Below are 23,649 nucleotides of genomic sequence, written 5' to 3' on the forward strand. Positions count from 1 at the left end.
AAGCATAGGACTGTGCTTTATAAAAACAAACAATCTAAAATGTTCATAACATTTAGTAATTAGTGGTTCAAAATCACCAGATTGATTCAGAAATGGATGATTAAAATTTTTTTCTAAAAGTAGTTATTTTTATAATTAAAATTTTCTTTTTCCACTTAATAGAATTAGTTTATTTTTTACATTAATATCTCAACACTTGATCTTTTTAAATGCAGATTATGATTTCAATAACAGGCAGTACAATGCAGTGTTTAAGAGCACAGCATCAGGGACCGGTCTACCTGGGTTTATATTCTGTCTCCTCATCATTTACTGTGTACCTTCTGGCAAGGCTCTCTGTGCCTCAGTTTTTATCATTTGTAAATAGGAATGTGTAGTGCCTGCCACGTTTGTTTATTTTGTAGATTAAATGAGTGTGTGTGTGTGTATACACACACACACACACACACACACACACACGTATGGTTTAGAACAGTGTCTGCCAAATAATAGTTACTACTGTATAATTGTTGTTGCTAATGACAGTTTTTTTTGCCTCATCAGACATATAAATTTGAGTACTCTCTTACTAAAGTTTCCTGTAATTAAGTCTCAGAAAACGGCTTTTATAAAACTATTTTCCTGTCAAGTGTTCAGAAATAAAAATCCTAATAAATATTTTGATAGCCAGTACTGTGATTTTCTATCTTCTTCTTTCTGTTTGTCAGCTTCTCCTTAAACACATCTCTAAAACCAGTTCCTTTAGGAACATGATCCCTGTCCTCAGAAATCTTGGGAGTTAGTGGGACCATATTTTATCATGCATCTTTAAGTCCTCCAAATCCTAAATGCCTAATATTGTAGGGGCATAAAAAACGATGAGAGAAAGCAAACATAATTTTCAAGAAATATTCTACTGTCTTACGGTATATTTTAATAGCCAGTTAAGTATAAGCAGAACTCTGTGTTAATGTCCTTATAAATGTCTGAGCTTTGGGGCTAGTGATTATATCTAATCTACCTTTTATTGAGTTGAGACGTGTATGAAGTTTTCTTGTGTTTAATTTTGTTATAAAATGACAACACTGTTATAAAAGAGATATAGATAACTGCTTGAATGGATAGTTTACTGTGTTTTTGCATATTAATATATTCTAATATTCTGGATGAGAGTAAGTGATACAAAAATTTCTGCCATATTTACTCATTTTGATTTTTTTTTTGTTGAGGATTTTTAAAAATTTAGTGAATGGAAGAGAACATTGCAGATAGTTAAGTGCCTTTTCTTCCCTTACTCAGTGTTATTTCCCTCCCGCTTCCCCATCCAAGCAGCAACAATTATCATGAATTTGGTGTGTATCCTTCCAGTTCATGTTTTTTTACTTTTCCTATATGTGTATGTTATACACATATAAAACTACACTAAGTAATTGTTTAATAGTGCATATAGATGCTCTGCTCTATGTAGCATTTTGCATCTTGCCTTTAATTTGTATTATCTGATGATTAGTGTATTTGAGCATCTTTCTACATATTTATAGGCTATATGAGTTTCCTCGGGCATTATTTTTTTTTTTGCCCATTTTTAACTTTGGGAATTATCTATTCATATTTATTGCACATTTTTCTAGTGGTTAATTTTATGTTTTTCTACTTGATTTATGTGCTATTTGCCTTGATTTTCAAAGTCCACATATCCAGAAAGACCTCCCTTGGTGATTATAAGACATTGCTAGAATTTCAATTGTAGACTTTAGGTTTGGAGTAATCCAACCCTCCTGAGAATATTTTTTCACTAAGGTTTTTTATCTTTTTCCTGTCCCTGTTTGCTTGCCCTTACTCCTTCCTATTTTACTAGCACATTTCAGCTATAGAGGAGTTTTTCCCTGCCTCTTTGGTGATGAGGGAGGGTGGTAGTGATATGGAAGGCGTAAATAATAAGAAATAGAAAAATGAATAAAAATTTGACAAGTTTATAAAATTGATATTGCTCTGTGTAAAATATGCTTGTGACCCTTGGCTTTTTGTTTTACTTGAAGTACATTCTAGATCTAGCATTGTGCAGCCAATAAAAAGATAATGCTCATCACTATCTGATTGGGGGGTGTGTGTGTGTGTGTGAGCATTGCTTGATAAGTTGTGTGTGTATGTGTACGTGATTTGGGGTCTGTTGTTGTCCTATCCACTACTTATTTATACATGAGGCCTCTGCAGTGCTGTTATCCACTGGATTCTTGAGACAGGTCCCCGTATCCATTACTTTCCAGAGCTACTGCATTAACAGTTGAAATCTTCCTCCAGTGCCATTGGTGATTCAATATTTATCTTCTGGCAGGGTGTGGTGATAGCAGCAAGGTCTTGGAGTTCCCAAGCTGTTTTGCAAGTGTCACAGAACCTTTGAGGTTAGAAAACCTTCCTCAGGGAACACCCTGGCCCAGATTTCTTAATTTAAGAGTCCTTCCTTATTATTGCCTCTGACTTCTGCCTTAAAAGTAGGATCAGTGCCAGGAGAAAAGCTCTTGACTCTTGGCCATGGGCACGAAATCTTGTCTGGTCCTGATGTAAGAATCTTGCAGCAGATTCTCTTGACATGAGTCTTTTGGAGAGAGGTGCCACTTTAGCAGAGCTTTGCTAGGAATTCTCTTCTTAGAATTGAATCTGATTTTTTTTTTAATGGTTTGATGTAAGTCATTGAAGAAACTTGAGTTCTTAAGTCAGTGTAGAATGACTTCAATCCCTAATTTATCAAGTTCAGAAATATTCAAGGTGAGAAATAGAAAGGCTGTAAGCAATACAATTATGTCTTGTTTTTGACAAAAGTAGTATAAACTCTGGCAATTAATTTGAAAGTGATCATTTTATTTTATTAAGAAAAATTTTTATTGGAGTATAGTTGATTTACAGTGTTGTGTTAGTTTCAGGTATACAGCAGAGTGATAATTTTGAAATGTGTTCTGTATTTTAAAGAAAACTCCAGTATTTGTATAAATCAGTCCCTGAGTATGCTGATCCTGGGTTTCATTTCTTTTTTAAAAAGTGTTATAAGTGATAAAGACTTTTGTTTTCCTAAGCACTATACCATCACACTTAAATATTATTAGTAATACCAGTAACATGTATTTCAAATTTTCCTGATTGTCTTATAAATCTTTGCTCTTGATTGTTTTGTCTCATATTCTCTAACAGTTCCACCAGCCCTCCCCACTCCCACTCTTTGCTTTTTCGTGCCATTGATTCATTGGAGAAACCAGGTCATCTGTCCTGTAACATTCTGGATTTGACTGATTGCTCCCTATGGTGGTGGATAACTTGATCCTGTATCGTCAGTTGTCCCTGTAAACTGGTGGTTAGAACTGAAGGCTTGGTTAGATTCAGATTCAACCTTTCCTTCCCTTTTTCTTTCCTTCCTTTTTTCAATGTTATGTACTTCACATCATGAGGCCCATATTGTCTGGTTGTCCCCATTTACTTACGCTAAGACTGATGTGTGGATCTGTTGGTACCTTGTGACTGTTGGTTCAGAGGTACCCATTAGAATCACTTTAAAGTGTTTAAAAATTCTTAAGAATCTTGGATTCTGATTGAGCAGGTCCTAGAGGCATGGGGAGAGGCATAGATTAAAAAACACATGGAAGAAACCCCCAAACCCTCTACCTTTACTCAGAAGTAGTAAGAATCATTACCTTTAATATATTTAACATGTAACTAGAGTGATAAAATTTACTTTTAAGCAAATGCTTTGGGAAGATATGTTTCGTATGAAATGAAGCATATTTAAATCATTAACTGTGGAGGTGTTTGAGGCTACTGTGGTGTGGTAGAAAAAAATACTGACTTGCAGGACTTCCCTGGTGGGACAGTGGTTGAGAATCCGCCTGCCAGTGCAGGGGACACGGGTTCGATCCCTGGTTTGGGAAGGTCCCACATGCCGCGGAGCAACTAAGCCCGTACGTCACAACTACTAAGCCTGCACTCTAGAGCCTGTGAGCCACAACTACTGAAGCCTGCGCTTCTAGAGCCTGTGCTCCACAACAGGAGAAGCCACTGCAATGAGAAGACGGTGCACCGCAACAAAGAGTAGCCTCCACTTGACACAACTAGAGAAAGCCCGCGCACAGCAATGAAGACCCAAAGCAGCCAAAAATAAATAAATAAATACATAAATTAATTAATTTAAAAAAAAAAAGAAAAAGAAAAAATAGTGACTTGGACCTGGGAGGCCAAATCATTTATTGTCTCTGAGGCCCATTTTTTTTTTAATCTAGAAAATAGGAACCCTAAGATATTTATCATAGGGTTGATTTAATGAATGATTAAATGAAATGATTTATTTAGAAGCAGTCCAGCACCTGGTGGTGAGTTATGTTGAAATCTGAAAAGCATTACAGAAAGCTTGGTTTTTTTAAATGATAGGAGACTCATGACTCATGATGTAGTTTTAATATGTGTCATTAATGTAGCCTTTTTGGGAGAAATAGTGTTGGAAATCTTATTGTTTTTTTATTTCCCCTTACTTTCAGCTCCATTTACCTCTTAATTCTCCTTTGCCTGGAAGCGAATTGACCAAGGAACCTTTTCGTTGGGATCAGAGACTCTTTGCATTAGTGTTGCGGTTGCCTGGCACGATGTCAGTAGAATCAGAGCAGTTGACAGGTGTGCCTTTAGATGACTCTGCAATCACACCAATGTGTGAAGTGACAGGCGGTAAGTTCTTTGCTGGCAGTAATTCAGTGACTTAAGCAGAGTTTATCTGAATGTTTTAAAGTGTGCATTTCAAAATCTCCATGTTTGTTTTTGTTCAATAAATTAATACTAGAAGTTAGTAGACATAGATGGTTTTAAAACTACATTGATGAAGGTCTTTGATTCGATTTGAATAAGATGTGAATACTATTGGGTCTGATAATGCATGATATTTTTTTTCTAACCATATAGAAAATGCTGGTATTTGAAGTTGTTAAACTTATATTCTTATCTACAAAGATTGCTAATGATTTACAAATGCCGTAGAACTTTTTTCTCTGAAAAAATGTTTTGAGAATCATCTCATTATCCCTGTAATGATTAATGCCTGGTTAAGTACAGTTTTCCCCAGAGGCAAAGAGGAAGCTAGATAGGTTAGAGGAAACAGGTAGTGAACTCTTAGCCAGCTAGTCCAGGTGGTCACTGTGCTCAGTGAACATTAATGAAATTCTTGAAACAGAATATGTAAGAGACTCAGAACTTTTATAATGTGGAATTGGTTAACAGGTGGGTTAAATTCATATGGATATGGATTGAGTGCCTGCTGTGTACCAAGCACTGTTCCATGCTTTAGGACTTCCATAGTGAATATGACAGGCATGGTATTCTTGCTTTCATGGTGCCTTTTAGTTCTTGCTTAGGGAATTTGATACTAAAATGTCCAGGTTGGGCATACCGCTATTTCATCAGTGTCAGGGGCTGTGACATAGTCTCCATACACTGTCAGTGCTCTATTGAGATTCTATCATAGCCAGCTATGTAAGTTAAAGGAAAATATAAAGTCTAATTTATATTTTAGGTGCCTTTCTTCTAAAATTCTGTGGATTTTGGAGATCTGCAAATTTCACAGACAAAAAGCATATCCCATATAGATAGGTATGTGAAGAAGATAAGTTAGAGAGAGTGGCAAAGACATATATACACTACCAAACGTAAAATAGATAGCTAGTGGGAAGCAGCTGCATAGCACAGGGCGATCAGCTTGATGCTTTGTGACCACCTAGAGGAGTGGGATAGGGAGGGTGGGAGTGAGGGAGACGCAAGAGATATGGGAACATATGTATATGTATAACTGATTCACTTTGTTATAAAGCAGAAACTAACACACCATTGTAAAGCAATTATACTCCAATAAAGATGTTAAAAAAAAAAAAGAAGAAGAAGATAAGTTAGAAGAAGATTCCGAAATCACCGTTGGTAATATCTTTCAGTGACCCAGAAAACTTAGTTGGTCAAGGAATTAGGGAGCTTTCCCCAATATATATCCTGAATCTCTCCTGACATAGTGGTTTATTTACCTTTCTTCATGCTCCTGCTAGCAACAATGGGAAGCTGGTCAAATGTCACTCACCTTTCCATATTATATGAATAGTATGTTTTCTTCTTTATTTTCAAAGAATGTTGGCTAAAAAAAGTTTTGAGGATAAAACACCAGAAAAGTAGAAATAACAGAAAAGCTAACATCCACTGGTGTTGTACTATCCAAACATGTAATCACTGCTAACAATTCTGTGCATTTTTAAACTTGATGATAAGAGTAGTGTGTGTACATTTATTTTTTCCATTATAGAACAATTCATGTTCATTAAGGAAAAATTGGAAAGAAATTTGCCTGTGTTGCCAAAATAATATTTTGTTATATTTTTAATGTATACTTTAAAAATTATATAATTGTCATTGTAAGCATTTTTCTTTTATTATCAAGTAATTAATGAATACTCTATGCCAAATAACTGTTTTTGATCCTGGGAATACAGCAGGAACGATAGACAGAAAGCTTACATTTTTGGACTGTGTGACAGATGAAATCATGTAAAATGAATAAATAATATTTCAGAGAGTTCTCCTTACTATCAAGAAAAAATTAGGGTGAGGGTGCAGAACGTAATGAGGCAGAGAATGAGTATTCCTGGGAAGTCTTTTGAGGAGGTGACTTTTTTTTTTTTTTAACCATCAACCTAAAGGATATGCTTACCCCAGTTTGAATCAGTTTAAAATATTGCATGTCCTTGGAGATTATTATACTCTTTGTCTAAAGAAGTAAATAAAACAACAGTTATTTATAAATTACATTTGCATATCTCTAACCTTGATGTTAAAGTCAGTTGTTTGAATAGGGATTAAATCAGCCCTGGTTGTATCTTAAAAATATTAATCCCTCTAAAATTATTGTTACAGCATGTTCATCAACCCTCTCTCTTTTTTAGATATTTTAGTTCCAGGTGTACAACATAATGATTTGATATTTGTATACATTGTGAAATGGTCACCACAGTAAGTCTAGTTAGCATTTGAACAGAAATCTGAATAATGCAGTAAGCCATACAAAGATCTAGGTAGAGGAAATAATAAGAGAAGGAACATGCCCCATGCTTTTGGGAGCAACAGCAAGGCTGATATGGCTGGAGCTTTTGTAGGGAGAAGTAGAGAGTAACAGGTTTGTTTAGAGGGGTAGGCAAGGGCCAAGTATTGAATAGCCTTTTAGGCCATAATGAATATTTTTTATTTTCCAAGTGTGATGAGAAGTCATTGGAGGGCTTTTTATAGGAGGTGACATCTGATTTCTGTTTCTGAAAGATCACTTCAGCTGTTGGATGAGAATATACTGTAAAGGGGTGAGAATGGAAGCAGGGAGACTAGAAGAGATGATAGTACTTTGATCTAAAGTGTTAGGTTTGGAGGTGGTGGGTGAGAGGTGGTCTGATGGAAAGGAGATACTGAGGGCAATGAGGGAAGGAATCAAGCCTGATTCCTAGATGATTCAGTTGGCCTGAACAAGTGGAGGTGAATGGCTATGCCAAGTACTGAGATGGTTACTCAGAGGAGAAGCAGGTTTGGGAGAGGCGCAGGTATGACATCAAATTTTAAAAATGCCTAATAGACATGTTGGTGGAAGTATTGAGGATAAAAAGCTTTTTATAAAAATTGTAAGACTTTTCTAGATTAAATAAATTTAACTTTCTTAGCCTGTATAAGGACTGTTGCCCAACTTAGAAATGTTCCTTTTGTCTCTTATCCATTTTACTAAAATGCTAATCTAGTATACTCTGGGAGAAAGTTTTTTTTTTTCCTTTGTTTCACTTTACTGCCTTCAGACTCACTATGTTTAGATTTTTTGGGGGGGGGATCCTCTAACCACAAGTGAGCCAGCTTCTTGACTTGAAAGTATGTACTTTTCTCACAAATATTGTTAGTGATCCCAGAAAATTTATCCTTCAATACAAGGTGTTAAACATTCCAAGAGGTGAGTTTTGACATAAAGAATAAGAGAAACATGACATAGGTTATAGGTTCACTTTGTAAAGATGGCAAAATTTCCTTTAACTTTCAAAAGAATTAATGAATTTTTGTTATTTTCTAAGTGACTCAAGTTTGTTTATTCTCCAATTTTCATAAAATGTCTTTGTTAGTAATTTTATTTCATACTAAGATCATAACCTCTTATATTTTCCTAATCAATTGGTTGATGACACAGGTTAGGGGAGTAGAGAGGATTGCCACAATTTTATACTTAAGAACTTCTGTTTTTTATTAACATCTTGGGAATATGCTTAAATATCATGAAATAAGATATTGAACCTTTATATAATCTTCTAAATACTTCCTGTGTTAAGACGGTCAGCCTTTTTATGTATTGTTTTATGTATATGTTTAAATAGACTAAAAAAATTTTAATTTGCCAATTCTTTCAAATAAGTGTGGTTCCATATAGGCTTTCTATTTTAAATTAACATCATGGTTTTCAGGGAAGAAGGTATATCCAGATGAAAGTGTCTAATACTTTGTAAGGGTTTGAATCTTGGCTGCACTACTATACTAACTTGAATAAATTAGTTAATCTCTCCATGCTTTAGTTTTCTCATTTGTAAAATGGCGAAAGTAACCAATAAAATTGTTGCTAGGATTGGATAAATTAATAGAATGATTAGAATAGTGCCAGGTACATAGACACTCAGTAATTGGTGAGTATTTTTATAAGTATGGCTCTTATTGTTGTATTCAGGGTAAGCCATTTGTTATATGATGCTTGTTATTCTAAGCTGACTCTGAGGATTTGAATCACTCTACTGCCTAATGTTCTCTTTTCTGAGTAGCCTTTAGCAAATCACATGTTGAGTGTAAATTGATATGAGTAATTTGATATGTCAAATATAATAATATAACGTGTTTGGTAATAATTGGTTGAATTTCTTAAGGAATAGGACTTTTTCGTATTGAGCTTATTGCAAATAACATTGTAAGATGTTTGATAAAAGATTTTTAGTTGTCATGGTTTTCAGCACTGGTCTAGATCAGTACAGATAATAGAAATATAAGTTATATATATAAATTTTATAGTGTCACATTAAAAAGAAACTGATAGGGAATTCCCTGGCGATCCAGTGGTTAGGACTCTGCACTTTCACTGCTGAGGGACTTGGTTCAGTCCCTGGTTGGGGAACTAAGATCCCACAAGCTGAGTGGCGCAGCCAAAAAACAAAAACCACCAAAAAACTAAAAAGAAACAGGTAAAATTAATTTATATAATATTTATTTAAATCCATATATTCAAAATATTTCAACATGATATTGGTAATTAAAAATTACTCAGGTATGTTATAGTTACTATATATCTCAATTTGGACTAGCCGTGTTTCAAGTTTTCAGTAGCCATATGTGGCCAGTGGCTGCAATATGGGACAGCACAGGTCTAGATATATTTATTGAAAAATCCCTGTTTAAGAATTCTTTTCACTGGTATTTTTTCTTAATCACTAGCATTTTAATGCTTCTGAACTAAAAATTTTATAGGTTAAAATATTCAAGAGGGAAATTCACTTAAGATAGGTAATTTCTAAGTATGTAAGCCAAATGAAATTCAGAGAAGCACATGCTACTATCTATATATTAAAGTGCAAACACTTAAAATATGCAGTACCTACCAGCAGATCAACTAAATAATTATTGAGTATCATCTATGTCCTTAGCATTAATCTTTAGTGATAATACTTTTGTTAAGCAGGAGTAAGATTTTGGGGGTTCGTTGCCAGATGTTGCGTATGTGTAATAAAGATAAATTGTGTTGGAAAACAGTTGGAGATAGTTTTTTTTAATTTATATATATTTTAAAATCTCATTTCATGTAATACATTGTGTATATATGTAATGATTTTTTTCATTGTGGTTTGTTCACACAAAGATTTCTATTTTCCACATACCTTTAATTACAAAGAAAAATTTACATACTCTCACAAAATGGAATTGTTGATTGATTGAGAATAGCTATTTTTGTTTTGTTATCCTTCTATTAGATAATGAAAAGGTCAGACTTTTATCATTGGACTTTCGTTAATCAGTATTGTCAAAAACCCTACTATGGTTCTTTTTTGTTAAAAGTAGGAATTTTTGCAACTTTATTCTTTTATTTCAGGCCGTTCATACTCTGTATGTTCTCCAAGAATGCTTAATCAGTGTCTGGAGTCCTTGGTGCAGAAAGTACAAAGTGGAGTGGTAATAAACTTTGAGAAAGCAGGACCAGATCCTTCCCCTGTAGAAGGTATTATTGTACTTCTCTTATAGACATTGTAAACTGGCTTTATCAAGTATTCAACTTGAACTGAAAAATTACTATGATTTGGCCTTGTCAATGTTAAGGCCAGATTATTAAGATGACAAAACAGCTGTTGGTAAAGAGGGAAGATTAAATAGGAAAGTCAAGGTAATATGACAGTGGTTTGGTAGCATCGCGTTTTTATATTGGTTGTTCATAGCCTGAAAATTTATAAGCGCCAAAACCCTTTTTAAACATTTACAGATTAGCATATTTCCTTTTTAGTATTGTAATGCTGACTCTCTCCAGTATATATGCTTCTTCCATGTCCCTTAATTCACAAGAGTGTTCAACCCTAAGTGTTTATTTAATTCCTTAGCTACATTTTTTCTAAAGATCAGACTGATCAGAACCAAATGGTTGGTGTGGTTCCCAAAATGAGAAACCAGCCTTTGCCATTCAGCTTGATCCTTTAAAGTCTAGCTGAGCCCCACCTGGCTTTATTCTAATATTTTGTGATCATGAACTATTTATATTAGACAGAGGGTATAAGGAGTTTTACCAGAACCAATGGACAGTTTACATCTGGACCTTCTGCCTTGTATGATGTAGCTTATGACAAGAATTAGAAAGTCATTAATGGCACTGGCAGAGGTGATCCACTAGAGTGGGTAATTGGGAGAAGAGAAAGGTCATAGAGATGAGAAAGTGGTACCCTCAGAAGGGATTATAGGGAAGGAGCAGAAGACGGTAAGATTATATAAATCGCATACTGTGTCTGGTTTAAAAAAACAAACTTAAAAAAAAATTGAATTGTTACACATGGAGTATATTTATTTTTAAATTATTTTAGGACTTTGCTTAGAGTTAGGCACTAAGTAAATGTTTACTGAACTGTTAAAGAGAGTTTCTGTTTTCTAGAATTGCTTTAGATTAAAGGTAGGCACCTCAAATCTGGATTTGCATATTAACTTTTCGTTTTAGTTATTAGGCTTTAGTTAAAAAGATTGATTTTAAAGAAATATTCATTTAGCAATACTTACCTAGTATTTACTAAGCCAAGCATGATGGTGAAGAAATTGAGTGTTTGCCCTTATCATCTAGTGGGGAAAACATGTCATTCGTTAAACAAGTATCTACCATAAAGTATGTTTTACATATTCTGATTGGACAAGCAAAAGATGCTGTGGGACCTCCTTTTACCTATTGAACTCATAGTTGGAATTTGCTGATGTTACTCTCTAGTGAATTCTGATATAATCTAAATGTTAAGCCTTAGTCATGATAGTATTCTACCATTTAAGAAAAATAGGAAAATCCAGAATTGAACGAGTATTATGACATTTTCACTAAGTAATAGTAGATATAATTTAACTGCTTATGTTTTTCCTTTAATGATACATACTTTGCTTTGATTTCTTTGCCGTAGATGGGCAGCCAGATGTATCAAGGCCTTTGGGATCTCAGCCTTGGCATAGCTGTCACAAACTCATATATGTCAGACCAAATCCTAAAACTGGGGTTCCTATAGGTCACTGGCCTGTTCCAGAGTCTTTTTGGCCAGATCAGAATTCTCCAACACTAGTAAGTACCAGAGAGACTGTGACTTTGTAATGTAACCGTTAACTGCTTTTCCTACTAGTTTTAAGTGCTCCCGTCAGTTAAGGGTGTGGCTGTTGTATAGGAATTAGACAAGCGCTCAAAGTGCACTGATGAGCTGTTACTTGCTTAAGTGTACTGTATTGTTCATCAGGAAGTAATAGAGAAGAGGCATCTGTCTCCTTTAGAATCTAACATTATGCTTATGCTTTTATTATTGGCATCTGGTTACAGAAGCATAGATATAACAAGAGCTTCTCTTTGGATTCTAACTATAATGTAACATGAGGATTTGTCTCTGGGACATAATATACAGTTTAAATGAAGGCTTAGAAAATAATTCTGATGGTTTGCCTGCAATCTTTTAGGACTTAGTCTTAGAAATTCATGTTGACTTGCATAGTTTTAGTTATATTCAGTGTTTTCAGTCTGGAGGTTTAAGGTAGCAAAGATTTTCTGGTCTTGTTTATAGGAATTATTTTTTGAAACAGTGAGGCTTGTTGAATGATCCTGGTGAATTATCAGTGTTCACTGTATGGTTCTTATAATAATAGGGTAAATTTATATAAATATCTATTAAATCTTGTTAATACCCTTTTTTCAGATTAGTGTTTTTTGTAGTAATTGAGGACGCCATGGGATATGACAGTGGTTCTTTTGATGTTACCTTTAGAAGATAAGAGTTGTATTTCAAAGATCATTAAGCAGTCTTTAGTAATGTTTCATGCAGCTATCATTTATGAATTAAATTGAACTCTTTTTGAAACCTTTTATGTTTTAAACCGATATCAACTCTTTAGGATAATTTTTACTTTTATTCTATACAAGGTCTATAAAGTGATATTTCCTTTATTCATTAGGGATTTAATGTAGTACATGAAATTAAGTTTTTATACATTTCAGTGAGGTATCGTCTTTCTTTTTTGGATTGAACCATCATAGTTTTTTAGTCTGGCTTTAGAGAAGCTCTCAATTTCTTTGGTCATACTACTTTCTCCTCTAGAGCCCTTTCAAAATTCTTACGGACCAGATATCATATTTATATGAAATATTATATTGTTGGTTATTCATTCTATTATATTTATTTAACACCTACAGTAGTTAAATAACAAGTACATATGGTACTTGTTAAGTCCTAATAGGAAGAAATCCAAAACCAGTATCACAAGCATTATCTATTAATATTGCTCTAGTGGTCTATTACAAATTGTTACATGCCATAGAGGATTTTGAAGTGTCGGTAGGATTTCAGTTGGAGGAGGAAACTGTGAGAAAAAAGTATGGAAGTAAAAAAGAACAAGGTGAATTTAGAGGAATGGAAAGTAACTGTGAGGATAGGTGGGTCATAATATATATGTAGGACATTGAGAGAACTATTAAATAAACCAAATTGCTTATGACTTTACATGCAAGGTTAAGGAATTTGAGCTTTTCTTAATAGCGTTCATAGAACTGAAGACATTTTTAACAGAGTGTTCCTTTAGGAAAATTAATCTGGTCGTTGTTACATGAACTGGAAGGTAAGCTATTTACCTAGAGGGCTATTGCTTTGGTTCACTTAATATAAGAGTTTGAATTAAGATGATGGAAGAGAGAATGATAAAAATAAAAGATAGAGAATATTAGAAAGAACTGGCAAAATTTAGTAACTAAAGGATATTTGAGGGGAAATGAAATTTTTATAAATAATAGTATTTCATATAAGAAATATTGATACTGAAATTAAATGTGATTTATTAGAGACTGGTTCTGAATTTAAATCATGGCTCTACCAGTTATTAGCCATGTATCTTTGGTTAATTATATTCTCTAAGCTCAATTTCCCATCTGTTAGAGATAGTAACTCCTATCTCATAGGATTATTTTGGGGATTAAATGAAATAATAAATGCCCCCCCTTTTCTTTTTGGATCTCAATATTGTCATCCAAAAAAATAGATGAGTTTCACAGACCCATCAATACGCTGTATGTCAGGTACATGCTAGGCACAGGAGCAAAACAGTACTTCCCCTCTGGAACGTTACCATTCCATAGGAAGGTCAGTCATATAAACATAATAGAGTACAGTGTGCTAACTGTCATAGGGGGCAGAGCAGAGCCCAGAGGAGGTGGTGCCTAACTGCCTGGTATGTGTTTGGGGTACATGATGAGACTGTGTCAGGGAAGAAGTTTCTTAGAGGTTGGTACTTGCCTTGCCAATTCAGTCTTCAAAACTTAGTTTGTTTGCATTATGCAGGGGGGAAAATAGTAAAGCAGCTTGTGATAACATATGAAACACCGGGGCATGAAAGATAATGATCTGTTTGGGCAACTGCAAGTCGTTTTGGTATGGCTGGAGCACAGGGTGTACATGGTGTGGTGGTTAAAAGGCAGATGGGGACCTTATTGTCAAGGCTCTTTGTAAAACAATATTAAAAGAAAAGAATCTGGCCCTATTTTTAGGTGGTTGGCTGCTATTTTTACCCAATAATTTGAGTTAGGAAAATTACATGATTATATTTATCTTTCATGGCCATGGGATTGATTGGAGGGGGCTGACTAATTAGGGAGACTAATTAAAAATGAACAGTTGTACTAATCTAGTCTGAGAAATGATGAAGGCATGAATTAGAGTGGTAAGAAATAGAAGGTAAATTTTTAGAGAGATGAGAATTTAGCATTGACAGAGGGCAGTAACTAAAATAGTGACCATCTGCCATGTTTATGTGTTCTGCTAAGTGGCTTAGAATTTGTGGTATCATTTAATCTAATTCTTTGTGACAGTTAAGTATGGAGGATAAGAGGGTGATATTAAGGCTAACATCTAGGTTTTTTAGAACAGGTTTTGTGGTTTGGGGGTGAAATAATGAATAATAATGAATTTGAGGGACCTATAGAAAATTCAGGTTATGTACAGTAGGTAATTGGATACATAAGAGAAATGAGAGAAATCTGGTCCCTATACAGTAGATTTGGGAGCCACCAGTATATGTAGATAGTAACTGAGGCCAAAAGGAGTCCTTTATAGCTATGAAATTCCACATTATTTCTTCATAGCTCATATTTTCTTCACCAGTCTTCACTTGGTGAGATTTTTAGGAAGGATACTGTTAAGGGGGAAATAGAGTAACTTGCTTTTTTTTTTTTCTTTAAAGTATTGTGGTTTTTGCGGCTCTACAACAGGGCCTCCAAAGTAGGGTGCATTTAACACAGGGGTGACCAATACAGTCTGCTGGAATAGGGAAAGGAAGCATTAGAACTTCTATGTATGTTTACACTTTTCTATTTTTAATATTATTTTGGTATGTATTTTATTATGTACCTATAAATTAATAATTTACAAGTATAAATATATATATGCCCTAATATATTGTATATTCAAAAATTTGTACTGATCAATGTGTGTCATCAATTTGGAAGCCAAGTAGTTAAATTGCTACAACTGAGGACTTAGGAAGGTTTCTATTAAATTAGTTGTTTCTTATATATAAAAATTAATGAGCACTTATTTAATTCCAAAATTTTGCATTTAATTTTTCTGATAAATTTGATTTTAAGACTTAACAAAAATTTTAATTCTGTATAGATTTTGAAGTGTCTTTTTTTCTTGTGAATATTATATAATTTAATCATTACATTTTTAAGTATTTTCTTTCAGCTTAGTGGTGCTTTTGGTAGTAAATTAAATTCTCACTAGCAAAACTGAGAAACTGAGTAAACTTTGGTAGTGAGGGATACTAAAAAGGAGTTTGTTTCTGGTACTTTGTGAAAGAGTAATAATAAGACTTTCCCCTCTAGCCACCTCGTACATCTCATCCTGTAGTGAAGTTTTCCTGTACAGACTGTGAACCGATGGTTATTGACAAATTGCCTTTTGACAAATATGAGCTGGAACCTTCACCGCTGACTCAATTTATCCTGGAAAGAAAATCTCCTCAAACCTGTTGGCAGGTGAGCTGAACGACTATAGCAATTTAAAATTTAATTTTTATTGAGAGTATAATTGATTTACAATGTTGTGTTAGTTTCACGTGTACAGCAAAGTGAATCAGTTATACATATACATATATCCACTCTTTTTTTTTCTTTGTTGCTGCGCACAGGTTTTCTCTAGTTGCAGTTAGCAGGGGCTACTCTTCGTTGCTGTGCATGGGCTTCTCATTGCGGTGGCTTCTCTTGTTGTGGAGCACGGGCTCTAGGCGTGTGGGCTTCAGTAGTTGTGGCACACGGGCTCAGTAGTTGTGGCTCGCGGGCTCCAGAGCACATGCTCAGTAGCTGTGGCGCATGGGCTCAGTTGCTCCACAGCATGTGGGATCTTCCCCGACCCGTGTCCCCTGCATTGGCAGGTGGACTCCCAACCACTGCGCCACCAGGGAAGCCCTATCCACTCTTTTTTAGATTCTTTTCCCATATACGCCATTACAGAGTACTGAGTAGAGTTCCCTGTGCTATACAGCAGGTCCTTATTAGTTATCTGTTTTATATATAGCAGTGTGTATATGTCAATCCCAGTCTCCCAATTTATCCCTCCCCACTCCCCACACCATAAGTTTTATTTTTTACACCTGTAGCTCTATTTCTGTTTTGTAGATAAGTTCATTTGTAGCCTTTTTTTAGATCCTACATATAAGCAATATCATATGATATTTGTCTTTCTGTCTGTCTTACTTCACTCAGTATGAGAATCTCTAAAAATTTAATTTGATGTTTCTTAAAAAGTTAAATTGAATCCGTGGTTTATATAACGTTCTGTAAAGGTTATTAAATGTGAAGTTTTAACTACTCCTTTTTAACAGGTATATGTAAGCAATAGTGCAAAATATAGCGAACTTGGCCATCCCTTTGGTTACTTGAAAGCCAGTACAGCACTGAACTGTGTCAACTTATTTGTGATGCCTTACAATTACCCAGTCCTCCTTCCCCTTTTAGGTAAGTTATTCTCATCACGTTCTCTGTGGCTTAGCATACATACAAATTTTTCCTAAAAACAAACTTTGGGAACATCCCTCCCTTTCTAAGTCTTCTTGTCTTCTGGAAATTAATGAAGATTTTTTTTTTGATACTCTAAAATACTGAAGCTGTATAAGGTTGTGTTATAGCAACCCGTGCATGTTTCTGATAAATTGAAAGTGTCAAACTACCTTTGATTCTGCAAACTATTGAAGATATTATATTTTAAGTTTCTAAATTAAGTATTCTCTAAGTTTTTTGCAATTAGATTTCTTACATAGTTAGAATTAGTAATGCAGGCTTTGTATTTGGTAAATAATTAGACATTTTGTAGAAGCATGTCATATTTAAGGATTTATCTATACTTTTAATTTGCATTTGGCAAATATTTTTAAATGATGAGTTTGTTCTAAAATAATATGATAAGCCTAAAGTTGGTTTCTGGGGACCATTTGGCTATAATTTTTTGAGGGGTACTGTTGGAGAAGACATCTTTCCCTTCATGGAACTGCATCAGATTTAAAGATTACAGACAAAATATTAGTAGGTATATTTTATAGAAAACATCATGCATACTTTGTTTCTGTCTTCAAATCTGTTTCATATCTAGATTTTCCTTGTGTATTTTCTGATTCTACCTTTATTATTACATTTAATTTTAGACCATAATTGGCACCTTTTTATTTTTAAAGTGGTATTACTACTCAAAAATGCCAGAAGCAAAAATTTTACCACCTTTAATTTTGTTAAAAATATAGGTCAGATGTTCCTCTCTCTCTTATATAAATAAGAAAGCATACTTTAAAAATGAAACTTATTTGACTTGATTTTCATGTGTGGAAACAATGAATGATGATAGTTTGTTCACATTATAAATTTATAGATGACTTGTTTAAAGTACATAAGGCAAAACCAACATTGAAATGGAGACAGTCATTTGAAAGTTACTTGAAGACAATGCCTCCCTACTATCTTGGGGTAAGAATATTATTGTTAAAAATAGAACTTGTTATAAAATTTTATATTATGCTTATAGTTTACTGTAGGTATTAAAACTTTTATTTATTGCTGTTATAGAATAAATGTCATGAAAATTGAGTGTACAAATGACCCATATAAATGTAATGGGAAAGAAATGTTTCAGTGATTTGCAGAATAATGATGATGATGATGATAATGAGAATATATATATATATAATGCTTACCCAGGCCTGGTTCTGTCCTAAGCACTTTACATGTATTAACCTCATTTAATTTATATGGTAACCCTATGAGGCAGAAATCACTGTTCTTATATCACAGATGAGGAAACTGAGGCACTAAAAGATTAAATAATTCATCCAAGGCTACATAGCTAATATTTGGGGGTCAGGAATTCAATCCCAGGCAGGCTTGGCTTTAGAATTTAAGCTTTTAACCTCAATTGTTATACTACCTTTTTAAATTGCAGTTTTATAATTATTTCCCTTTAAGGGTACAAAAAAAGGTTTGTGTTGCATTATTCCCTAAATCTCCAGAAATATTGCTTAAAACCTAGTGTATCATAATAGATAGGACCAATAATGCATATATTATTAAATATATTACTTTATTTATTTTGTGAAAAGTAGCTTCTTAACAAAAAGACCTACACTAAAAGCACTTTAAAACATTACTTCTGCTTTTACTGCAGGAATGTTACAGTATTTGACTGTAACTAATCTTTCTAAATGGTCCCTAATAAGAACACTAATTTCTTGAGCTTTGAAAATCATATGTTATAGTTGTAAGAGAAAAGTTGTGTGTGTCTAGCACATAGTGCCTGCTATGTAAGAGAGGGAAAAGGAAGAAACACTTGAATATGAACTTGCATATGTTTGACTCCTATGTTTCATAGCAACTGGGAGGATTTAGCCAAAGCCACATGAATATTAAATGTCAGATCTGGGATTTGATTCCAGTTTGACACCAGTGCTTTTATACACTTTCTAATATGTCATTGGGTGGTTATCATCCTTTTTCTGACTCTGTCCCGTTCACATGGGCTAGACAGTCCTGTCCTGCTAGTGATATTTTTCCTTGCACAAAGTGGCTCTCAGTTAGTCCTTACAATTGAAAATCACTATATCACATCCATAGTAAATATTAGATGATTTTTGCCTCCTTGTTTTTCCTTCAGAGCTTGTTTCTGTTTTTTCAGCTCAGCTAATGATAATAATAGTAATGATTAATACCTACTGAATGCTTACTGTGTGCCAGATGTATTTACATGTATTAATTCATTTAATCCCATGACAACCCTATGAGGTAGATACTACTATTATCATTTTACAAATGAGAAACTTAAGGCACAGAGGGGTTATATTACCTGGTACAGGGTCACAAAGCTAGTAAGGGGTTGAGCCACAACCCTTCCAGTTACCCAAGGTAGAAATCTTCTATTTTCCTTGACTCCTCTTTCTACTTACCACCCAAGTTCTATCAAATCAACCTCTGCAATGTGTCTCCTGCCCTCTTCTTCCAAACCTAGTGTCTCCAATGGTGCTAAGAAGTCCAGGACTTCACCCTTTCTTGCTCTGGGTGTTGTTATTATAGCCTCTAATCCTTGTTTAGTATTTCAAACTGCCTTTCATACCACTGACAAACATTTTAATGAAGTACAAATATGATTATGTGACTCTTACTGAAGAAAAGGAGACATTTTGGGAGGTGAAATTTTCAAAATTGACAATACATATAGCTATAAGTTTTTGACAAGGTCAGGATTGAGTGGTATTTTCTTTTTCCCTATAGCCTTTGAAGAAAGCTGTTAGAATGATGGGAGCACCTAACCTAATAGCAGACAGTATGGAGTATGGACTTAGTTACAGTGTCATTTCATACCTCAAAAAATTGAGTCAGCAGGTAATGTTAAGAAATAGAGCCATTAAGTATTTTGAATGGTTTTGGCTAAGGTGGTCAATAGGCCAGGTGTTAGTTCTTGAGGATTCTAATAGAATTCCATCATATTAATGTATTACATTTTAAAACCACGTATATCATATATTAACATAATTCTGTCTCAAGTAAATGGTATGCTATGTTTTGAAATGATAATTTCAAGCAATAATTCCTAGTTTGTGAAAATGGCTTTATTAATGTGGTCCTAGCCTTCCTGTATGTGAACATTCTTTGTTTTCTTTTGGGAAATTTATGTTAGAAAGTTGTTTTTCTTAGACAAAAAAGTCAGTTTCTTTTGCTTTATGTTTTAAACCTATAGCTTTTTCTTTCAAAATGGGAGTTTCTTTTGAAATATTTGTAAAAATACTGAATTTTGTCATTTTGGGCATACATCACATTAATAGATACTATAGTAGTCAAGCAGTGTACACTTTGACTGTCAAGTTATTAAAATTGTATAAAACACAATTTTTCCAGTACTCCTGCCATCTCTACTTCAAGTGCTAATTGAAATGTAGGTTGGAAAGAGTCAAAATATTGCTATTTGCTTTCCAGTGAAAAACTCCATCAGTGTTTGCCATATCTATGAACATTTAGTTATGTGCTAGTAATAATGTCTTTAAGTAAATATTGATGAGATTTTTTTTTCTAATTTTATTTCACCTCTGAATTGGAAATATATATTTTTATTTAGGGTACATTTACATTTCATGGTTTAGGTGTAGTGGGTATATTTAATAAATAAAATAAATTGAAGTTGTTTGTGTGAACCCTGCTGCAAAACGTAAGAATTGTGATGATTTAAAATCATAAGGCATTATTGTTTAAACTATGTTCAGTTTACCAAGGACTTGACATAAACTTCTCTACTTAAGTAGAGTTTTAAATTTCTTATGTACTTTTTAAATATAAAATACTTAATTTATGGAAGACCAAAACGATTAGCATTTAATTTACCACTTCAGATTATGTCAAGACAACTTTTGTGTTTTTTTTTTTGCTTTAGGCGAAAATAGAATCTGATCGAGTCATCGGTTCTGTAGGCAAAAAAGTAGTACAGGAAACTGGAATTAAAGTCCGAAGCAGATCACATGGTTTATCAATGGCTTATAGGAAAGATTTTCAACAACTGCTTCAGGGAATTTCAGAGGATGTTCCTCACAGACTGCTAGACCTTAATATGAAAGAATACACTGGGTTCCAAGTTGCTTTGCTCAATAAGGTAATGGTTATGTGAATTTAGTACTGATATAGTTATAGTCTGTTACATTGTTGAATATGGCAAATTTTCTGTTAACTGATACTCAGTTTGTCCGAACTTCTGTACCTCCGCAGAATAATGATCAATTATATTATTGAATCATTAGATTTTAGAGTTAAACACTGTACTTGGTGAGTGGATGAATGGATGGACTGCAAAGAGCAAACCATCCCGTTCATTTTATAGACGAGAAAACAGGCTTAGAGATTGCCTAAAGTTACATAGCTAATGGTAGAGTTCACTGTAGTTTGGTACTTTTATACTGCTGACCTTGGGTACACAGCATGATCCTGAAGTGCTTTGTGAATACTCATTAAAAAGATCTTCATCCCAGTAGTCTTTTTTGTAGAAACAGGCTGATTCTAAAACTTATATGGAAGTGTAAAGGTCCTAGAGTAGCTAAAACAATTTTGGAAAAGAATAAAGCTGGAAGATTTGCACTATCTAATTTTAAAAGTTACTGTAAAGCTACAGCGATCAACATGTTGTGTTGTTGGCATAAGGAAAAATATATAGATCAGTAGAACAGAAGTAGGCCCTCACACGTAGAGTCAATTAATTTTTAACAAAGGTGCCAAAATAATTCAGTGGGTTAGGAGACAGTCTTTTCAACAAATAGCGTGGGAACAATTGGCTATCCATATGCAAAATAATGAACTTGACCCTTACCTCACATTACTTGAAGTGATCATAGTCATACATGTAAGAACTGAAACTATAAACTTCTACAACAGAACAGGAAGAAATCTTTAAGATGTTGGATTATGGGTCAATGAAGATTTCTAAAATACAACACACAAAGCACACACACACACAAACTTGATAAATAGAACTTCATTAAAATTGAAATTTTTGTCTTCAGAAGAAACTTTGATGTTTCTCCCAGGCAAGCTATAGCCTGGGAGAAAAGCATGTATTGAATAAAGAACTTGTTTCAAAATATATAAAGAACTCATAGAACTCAATAATAAAAAGACAAACATCCAATAAAAAAAATAGACTAAATATTTGAACAGACAGCTCATATACAAACTTGAACAGGCACATAAAAAGATATTCAACATTATTAGCCACTGTGGAAATGCAAATTAAAACCATAATGAGATCCCACTTTATGCCCACTAGAATGGCTAAAATTTAAGACTGAAAAATATGAAGTGTTGGTAAGGTTGTAGAACAACTGGAACTCTTATACATTATTGATGGAAAATAGTTTGCAGTTTCTTAGGAAAGGTAAATATTGCTATATACCAACAGTTCTGCTTGTAGGTATCTACCGAGATAAATGAAAATATGTGTATATAAAGGCTTTGTATGCAGATGTTCATAGCAGCATTACTAACAGCCCCAAACTGAAAATAGTCCAAGTGTTCATCAACTGGTGAATGGATAGAGATATGGTATATCCATGTAAAAAGGAAAAGACAGTAAAAAGGAATAGATACCAATACACGAACAACATGGTTGAATCTCAAAAACATGCTCAGTGAAAGAAGCCAGATAGAAAAGATTGCATATTGCAAGATTCCGTTTATAAAATGGAATGTAGAGAGAAGGAAAGTAGATTAGTGGTTGCTTGGGGATAGGAATAGAGATTGACTACAAATGGACACAAGGAACTTTCTGGGATGATGGAGATATTCTAAAACTGGATCGTAGTGGTGGTTTCACAACTATACATTTATGAACACTCATTAAACTGTTTATGTAAAATGGGTAGTTTCATGGTATGTAAATTATACGTCAAAGCTTTTATTTACTTCTCTTAGCCAGAATATGTAATAAAATCTTGAACAGATATGAGTTTGAGATTATTTGGTTGAGCCTCACTACCAAATTTTTATCTTTTGGTTATTAAAACAGTACAGTAAGATTGCATCATATCTCTTTATTTTTTTAAGCTATTTAGTTAACTTGTGTATCTTATTTTCAAAGCTATGCTGCAGGCTAGAGATTTCAGTCTCTTAATTCTATGTTTGAAAATAAATCTTGTCTTTAAATCTTTTTTAACAGGATTTGAAGCCACAGACATTTAGAAATGCGTATGACATACCAAGACGGAATCTTTTGGATCACTTAACAAGAATGAGATCTAATCTTTTGAAGAGCACCCGCAGATTTCTTAAAGGACAGGATGAAGGTTAGATCATGGTTTTAATGTTGGTATTTCTTCAGTAAACTTATTTCTTTATATTGGAAATAAATAGAGTGTTATTGTAACTTTTAAAGAATTATAACAGTAGTATTACATTCTCATTGAATGAAGTAAAAAGTGAGTCATCCCTGATTCTCTACCATCACTGTTGCCCCAAATTCTTCCTACCACTTCTTCCTACCATCACTGTTGCCCCAAATTCTATTCCCCAGAGGTAACGACCTTTGTTAGCAGCTTAGTTTCCTTTTTAGCTTTCTTCATACATTCACATATACAGGCACATGCGCAAACAAAATCATTTTCTTGTCATCTACTAGTATCTGTTAGTTTAACTAGTTTAACTCTGGATGGCCAATATATATCATATTCTGGTATTTCCTTCAACTGTACCCATGGCACCTACTACAAATCAAGTCAGATGAGAACTTAACCCTTTGCCAACTCTCACGTAAGCATTTCAACTATAGTTTTATATAAAAAGGGTCATCTATGTGATATCTCTTTTCTGTAAATTCTGCTTTAATTAAATTCTGC

The 23,649-nt window shown here is 33.9% G+C and overlaps 1 protein-coding gene across 6 annotated transcripts in view; it reads left to right on the forward strand.

Annotated features, from left to right (window-relative positions):
- Window positions 1-23,649, forward strand: part of INTS6 (integrator complex subunit 6) — a 159,520-nt gene that overhangs the window by 110,294 nt on the left and 25,577 nt on the right. For all 6 annotated transcript variants that reach the window (XM_079902809.1, XM_079902810.1, XM_079902808.1 and 3 more), the window contains 9 exons: window positions 4,500-4,683; window positions 10,133-10,258; window positions 11,682-11,836; window positions 15,629-15,781; window positions 16,627-16,759; window positions 17,664-17,758; window positions 19,553-19,663; window positions 20,706-20,921; window positions 22,974-23,100. In XM_079902809.1, coding sequence (XP_079758935.1) covers window positions 4,500-4,683; window positions 10,133-10,258; window positions 11,682-11,836; window positions 15,629-15,781; window positions 16,627-16,759; window positions 17,664-17,758; window positions 19,553-19,663; window positions 20,706-20,921; window positions 22,974-23,100 — 1,300 coding nt within the window. The remainder of the gene's footprint in view (window positions 1-4,499; window positions 4,684-10,132; window positions 10,259-11,681; window positions 11,837-15,628; window positions 15,782-16,626; window positions 16,760-17,663; window positions 17,759-19,552; window positions 19,664-20,705; window positions 20,922-22,973; window positions 23,101-23,649) is intronic.

This window comes from Stenella coeruleoalba (assembly GCF_951394435.1).
Source record: "Stenella coeruleoalba genome assembly, chromosome: 18".
In the NCBI taxonomy this organism is placed as follows: Eukaryota; Metazoa; Chordata; class Mammalia; order Artiodactyla; family Delphinidae; genus Stenella; species Stenella coeruleoalba.